This window comes from Durio zibethinus, chromosome 17 (assembly GCF_047325235.1).
Source record: "Durio zibethinus cultivar Kanyao isolate XHJ-2024 chromosome 17, ASM4732523v1, whole genome shotgun sequence".
Lineage (NCBI taxonomy): Eukaryota > Viridiplantae > Streptophyta > Magnoliopsida > Malvales > Malvaceae > Durio > Durio zibethinus.
In genome coordinates, this window is record NC_143178.1 from 6,703,264 (window position 1) to 6,710,207 (window position 6,944).

Here is a 6,944-nt window from a genome sequence, read left to right on the forward strand (position 1 = left end):
AATTTAATCAAATCAAATTTAAATTTTATTGAAATTGAATATAAATAGATTATGAGCTTTATCATTTTCGCAACTTAATTAAATTAAAGCCTCACTTGTTTTTGGCATACTCTAAATCCAAAATCAAAATGCTACCCAAATTTGTACTATGTAATACTTGTAACTAATAAATATACAAACTTTTACAAATTATTTGAAAAATAAATATACAAATTATTTAAAAAAACCCTTGCAAAACAAAATAGAAAAATGCTTTCAATATTTTCTAATTTAATAAAATAATTAAGTTGAATTTAATTGATAGTACCTTTTTTCCCCGAAAAGAAAACTTTTTTTATTTGGAGGAAGAAAGTTCAAACAATTATTACTTAAAAAAGTTATGTACTCATCGTTAAATTAAACATTCAAACTTGATTATAAAAAAATTAAAATTTAATATGAATTATAAAATGATTAACCTATATAAAGATAAGATCATACATTTTTTTTTTATAAATAAATTGTATATTTTATGCTTAATCCTTCAAAATTTTTATTTGCTTTTTATCTTTGAACACAAATTTTTACTTATTTTACTTTAAAAATTAAAAAACAAATAACGAAAACTTCAAAGCTAAGCGAGAGCACAGAAGATCAGCCTCCCAAAAAAGAGTGGATGCATGAAGAGTGCCACGTTGCCACTTCTCTTCGGTGCCAAGCTACAAATTTGCCATCTTTCTCTCTCTACCTCCCTTTCTTTCGGCCCGCACTTTCTCTCATCCTCCAATATCTCTACAAATTTCTTCAATTCTCTTTTTTTTTTTTTTCCATCCCTTTTTCTGTCTAGGGTTTCAGATTCTCTTTTTTTAGAAAGAGACAATACAACGCTACGCGGCCGATTCCTACTAACCTCCGCTTCAGATTCTGATCCCCCACGTGTTCCAACCTGGACCCGATCCTTTCTTCTCGCTTCCCCCGATCCGATCCGGTTCTTTTATCCAAAGTTTTCAACGAGAGATCCCTTTTTGTTTGTATAGTTTCGTTTAAATTTGATCGAAAATGCTGCCTTTTTGATTGCCTCTCTGTTGCATCTTTGTCAGCCCAAGAAATGAGTCGATTAATTTGAAAAGAAAATGTAAGATTTTTTATTCCTCTCGGATTTTTCTTTTCTCTTTTGTTACGTTGATTAAACTTACTACTATAAGTGGAAATCTTATCTCTATCACGCTCATTTTTGCTTCATATGGATATTATAAAATTGTTAATTAAAAAAAAACCATATAGTACTATATTCAAATTTAACATGTAATAATTCATTTATGTTGGAAGCTATCGACCCTATGCGAATTACAAGAGATAGGTGTGCATGATTTGATTTAATGATCATTTAAGAATTGTTCAGTGGGGTGAATAATTTTTTATATATTTAAATTTCGAAGTTAAAACAGTTTGTTAATTTTTAATTTTATGCTGTTTCTGATTTTTTAATGCAGCATTGTTCATGGGTTTGAAGATCTCGCATTACAAAGCCATAAGTGAACCATTTTAGATGCTATGCAGCAGTCGTTTAACGAGTGCAATTGTTCAAACTGGGCTTATAGGAACAATTTTAACCCCGCAAAGGGTGCATTTACGAAGTATTGGAAGCACTTCATATGTCGGTGCTGGATTAACTTTTTGGTGGAATCGTGAATTTCGAACGAGTGTAAAAATGATGGTTGATTCAGGTGCAACGGCAAACCGAGGTCCCGTTATTGATGCCTTTCCGGAGAAAGATGATGATGGTGGATATGTTAGCGGAGGGTGGAAAAGGTACATATTAGTTTTCCACCTGTTTTAAGTAGTTGTTTTATGATTTTGTCATACACATTAAGCTATAAGTATAGGTAGTTTTCACCAAATGTCATGATTTGTTTAGAATCAAACACACATGTTGTTGGCTCTAAATTTTTAAATATGGTTTCATTTCTGAATAAATGTTGCTTGGAGTTACTTGTATGCTGGTTTTTAATTGTTTTGTCAGATTTGATCTTTTCTTTGCATGTTTGGCTCAACAAACTTGCTGCCTAATCATGGAAAGCTAGGTGTCGTCTTGATACTTTAAGCCACTGATTATTTATACGATCCAAGAAATTGAATGATGTCAATTTTACACGTGTTGATATTCTAAATTCATAGTTTCATAAAATTGCACATGGTTTCATAGCGGAATAACCGAAGAATGCTTTTTTAGTAAATTTCTTTTTCATCTATTTGTCTGAACTTTCCTAACTGCAGTTCCCCAATTATTTGAGGATGTGAAGAAAGAATAGTTTCTTAGCTGCAAGACTTATAATATCATCATTAATATCAATTGTGTTCTCTTTGGCACCTCAACTGAAGAATGCTTTTTTAGTAAATTTCTTTTCATCAATTTGTCTTTACTTTCCTAACTGCAGTTCCCAATTATTCGAGGACGTCAAGAAAGAATAGTTTCTTATGCGCAAGACTTGTAATATCATCATTAATAACAATTGTGTTCTCTTTGGCATTTTCTTTACTTTTGCAAATCACCATTGCCATAAGTATTCTTCTCTGCAAGTTCTTCCTGGAAACCATACACTCACCTGAATTTCTTCATTTCACCTACAATCATTATTCCTTTCCTTCTTGTGTCCAGAAGATAGAAGCCATAGCCTATTGCACATGAATGGCATTTTATTTGTTGATTTAGATGTGCAAGAGAGATATAAATTTGTCCAATTCTTGTTATTTGTATATCTGATGCTATTAACTAACTTCATATTTAAAATGACACTTACATGGTAGATTTCTCATCTGATTTTGCAGTGAAGATGGAAAGTTAAGCTGTGGGTATTCAAGTTTCAGGGGAAAGAGAGCCACCATGGAAGATTTCTATGACATTAGAACTTCCAAGATTAATGGGCAGACAGTCTGCACGTTTGGAATCTTTGATGGTTAGATTCTCTTATAATCTCTTACCTTGTGGAAGGATATGAAATTAAAAATATTACACATGCTAGAAGACATTATCTAAAAACACTTAGAAGGCACCATCAATCATGATGAGTGGAGAAGAGCTCAGTCTACAATACGGGCTAGTCTTTCCGCTGGATCTGGGTTTCAACAACCACAGTATTGATAGTGCAACAAAATGCTAAAAAATCTAAGTTTTGTATCTGAATAACAACCTTGGGGTTTGTGTAATGGGACTTGCTTACGACTAATTAGAGGCAACAGTGTCCAAAGTTGCCTGGGTCAAAGATAGACCAACTTTTAAATTATGTGTGTCTCAGCTTTCTTGTGATTTCATTTAAATAAGAGTAGAAATTGTTATGAGATTATAATAATCAATCTGTATTATTTTTGTTTTATATCTCAAAACTGCTCTCAAAAGTACCTCTTGATGCATGATTTGAGTTTTGACCTATTTATACTATCAGTCATCCTGGTGACCCGATTTTGGTTGATAAGTAACATTTCTGGAGAGCAAGATGCCTTTGATACCGGAAATGATCATTTTTTTGCCCTAATTTTTGACCACTATTATATGCAATTGCAGGGCATGGTGGTTCTCGTGCTGCTGAATATTTAAAGCAACACCTTTTTGAGAATCTAATGAAGCATCCACAGTTCATGACTGACACCAAACTTGCGATAAGTGTGTCCAAGATCTCTCATGTGCTGTTTTTGTGGATCATTTAGATTGTTGCATATCCTTTTTGTCAGCACTTTATAGAGGATCCATGCATTTTCTAGTACTTGTATTTCTTTCTTGTTCTGTCAGTAACTTGCATTCTGATGGGGTTGTGTCCTACATAAAATGATTATCAACCCATTTGAATTCACTGTTTTATTCATTTTGGTTCATTGGATATGCCTGTAGGTGAAACATATCAACAGACTGATGTAGATTTCTTGGATTCTGAAAGAGATGCTTATCGAGACGATGGTTCAACTGCTTCAACAGCAGTGTTGGTTGGTAACCATCTGTATGTTGCTAATGTTGGAGACTCAAGGACTATAATATCCAGGGCTGGAATAGGTATTTTATACATATCTTTATTGCATATTAATACGTTTGTTTCAAGTGCATTAATACGTGCATTAACATATTTTGCCATTAAATACGATTACTTTAAGATGATCGTGAAATGTTTCTATGAAATTGCTTGAGGAAAGGGGCCAATAAAAGGAAGAAGGCCAAGCCCCATATTCTGCAAGCATTTGAGTTTTTCTTTATGCTGTGCCCTTACTCTATATAGATAAATAGTCATGTTAAAGTGCTGTATTTTGTGTTTAAACTTGGTGGATTATGTTAACCTACTTATTTTTTTACTCATGGGTATGCTCAGTAGTCATCAACAAGTATGAACTGTACATAATAATATCAAATGCATATTACAATTTGAGTGACTTATATCTTATATATGATACTTATGGCTTTATTCGAGTAACCTGAACTTGACATGAAAATGAATGTTTAGAATCAAATGCATATTACAATTTGAGTGACTTATATCTTATATATGATACTTATGGCTTTATTTGAGTAACCTGAACTTGACATGAAAATGAATGTTTAGAATTCTCAATTTGTAAATGGAGATTCCTAAAAGCAGCTTCTTTTTCCTTTTAAAGCAATCCCTCTCTCTGAAGATCATAAACCAAATAGAAGTGATGAACGGAAGAGAATTGAAAATGCTGGAGGGGTTGTTATGTGGGCAGGTAAAACTATTAAAAAATCTAGCTTGTCTTATTGAAGCCAAAACAAATATTTTCCTTGATATCTGGTACATAAATTGGAAGTTCTGGCGCTTGAAAGTTTATAGTGAAGATTTGTTGTTGATCATGTTATCAGGAACTTGGCGGGTAGGAGGTGTGTTAGCTATGTCTCGAGCTTTCGGTAATCGTATGTTGAAGCAATTTGTTGTTGCAGAACCGGAGATCCAGGTGATCCTGAAAATCTTATACTAATAAGCTAGTAATCTTTAATCATCTTAATTGCTCTCATTACATTTGATTTTGCAGTTACTTTCTCCCGATGTATTGCCTTGTTTTAAATAGTAAGGACTCATTTAGGGAAAACATCATCTCATGAGAAAATGTTGAAAATTGTAACTTTTTATTTTCATCCTTCCTAATTGACCACAACCATCCAAAAGTCAGAGTCTGATGTGTTCGAATTAGATGCTGAAGTGAAAATGTTCTAATGGTTGTTCTTTAATTTGAATACAGTGGTGAATACCTTTGCCTCTTTTCCACTTTTACCTTGAGGTCTACTTCTTCTTGCTCCATCCTATTTTGTCCCTTGATTTCTGTTTTCTATGGTGATTTTCATATATGACTTGGCTTCAAGGTGGTAGGTTATGAAAATTGGATTAATGAAATTTCTATTTCTTAATGTTTGTTATTTCTCAGGATAAAGAGATAGATGAAGAGTTTGAGTTGCTTGTGCTTGCTAGTGATGGCTTATGGGATGTCGTGCCTAATGAGGTAAATCTCTTTCTGACATTTGCATGGTTTCACTTAATTATTCATCCACGTATTTGGCACGCACCTGGTATTGTTTTTGAGCAATGTCTAAGAATAAACCACTAGTTATTCAGGATATTTGAACTTGTGAAAACAAAATAAAAATAAAAGGGACAAAACCAGCTCGCACGAGGTTGCTGATTTGACAATGTATTGCAAAAAGATTAAACTATATGATCTTTCACTGCTCAAAGTAACAGGAACATTGGAAATCCCTGCTTTATTATCAGGAAATTTTCTACATGTTTGCTTGTTACAAGTTCAAATTATGTTTCCAGGATGCTGTTTCGCTTGCGCGAGCAGAAGAAGAACCAGAGACAGCTGCTAGAAAGTTGACAGAAACTGCTTTCACCCGTGGTAGTGCTGACAATATAACATGCATTGTGGTGAGATTCCACCATGACAAGGCAGAACTAGTTAATCCTGAGCATCAGTAGAAATCCTCATATTTTAATATTGCATTTGCATGTGTAGATTTATTGACAAATTTAATTAGTTTCATTTTGAAATCTGCATGTGCCTTATGGCCAATGTGCATATCTCAAGGAGACAACTTGTTTATTCATTGTTTTTTGTTTCCTAATGTTCTCTTGCATGGAATACATGGATCTAATGTCCTGTTTATTCCCGAACTTGTCCGTACTGTCTACACTCTTGTGTTCATATCCATGTTTAGTTGATATCTAATAAAGCCATTCTAAGATTCTAAGTTACTCGGGACATGTTTGATGTTGATGCATAGGATATGATTAGACCTGTTCAAGAGTGTTATTTGCCTAAATCCGAAAGTTTATCCAAGTTTTAAGAGGATTTGGACAAAAAATTAAAATTTATTAATTGAATTTTGACATAAATTTTAAGTTTATTTAAATTTTGAATCGAGCTTTTGATAAAAAATTTAAAATCTGAATTCAATTCAACCCGATCCAAATATATATATATATATATGTATATAATTTTTTCATTTTTTTATATATGTAAATTATATATAAATTAATTCATGTATATATAAAAAAAAATTTATATATATTTTATTAAACTTAATTTTTATTTTTTATTTGTATATTATAATTTGTATTTTTAATATTTATATATTTGTGAATTGAATATAATTTTATTAAATTTAATTTAATCATATATATTTTTTAATTTTTTATTATATAAATTAAATTGAATAAGTGAATTTGGGATTTATTTTTTTTAATTTTGATTGAGCTTGAGAAAATTTTAAGGTTTGAAATTTCTTGTTGGATTAGGTTTAAGTAAGTATATAAACTATTAATATTAAATATGAATTAGATTAAATTTGTCTTGGACTGACCCATGAATACTTTTAGATATGATAATTTTTAGATATGATAGAATTGGATTAAATAATGTTAGGATGATTTTTTTATTAGGATGATTTTTTTTTTTTTATCATTTACCAG

The 6,944-nt window shown here is 31.7% G+C and overlaps 1 protein-coding gene across 3 annotated transcripts; it reads left to right on the top strand.

The window, feature by feature from the left end:
• The first annotated feature begins 491 nt into the window (after positions 1–491).
• LOC111280619 (putative protein phosphatase 2C 76) lies at positions 492–6,227 on the top strand. Of its 3 annotated transcripts, XM_022868053.2 has the most exons (9): positions 492–1,114; positions 1,473–1,791; positions 2,809–2,936; positions 3,542–3,640; positions 3,866–4,024; positions 4,621–4,707; positions 4,841–4,932; positions 5,401–5,475; positions 5,793–6,227. In XM_022868053.2, the coding sequence occupies exons 2-9, from the start codon at positions 1,529–1,531 to the stop codon at positions 5,949–5,951; spliced, it is 1,062 nt and encodes a 353-aa protein (XP_022723788.2). In that variant the 5' UTR covers positions 492–1,114; positions 1,473–1,528; the 3' UTR covers positions 5,952–6,227. The 3 variants fall into 3 exon arrangements, with proteins under 3 accessions (XP_022723788.2, XP_022723790.2, XP_022723796.2); XM_022868055.2 differs by lacking the exon at positions 4,621–4,707 and having other exon boundaries at positions 539–1,114; XM_022868061.2 differs by lacking the exon at positions 3,542–3,640 and having other exon boundaries at positions 539–1,114.
• The last annotated feature ends 717 nt before the right edge of the window (positions 6,228–6,944 follow it).

Excerpts from the sequence above, each read along its gene's own strand:
- LOC111280619 (XM_022868053.2), top strand. The coding sequence starts at position 1,529 with ATGCTATGCAGCAGTCGTTTAACGAGTGCAATTGTTCAAACTGGGCTT. Across the intron at positions 4,025-4,620 it reads AATATCCAGGGCTGGAATAG|CAATCCCTCTCTCTGAAGAT; the intron begins GTATTTTATACA and ends TTCCTTTTAAAG. Across the intron at positions 4,933-5,400 it reads TTGCAGAACCGGAGATCCAG|GATAAAGAGATAGATGAAGA; the intron begins GTGATCCTGAAA and ends GTTATTTCTCAG.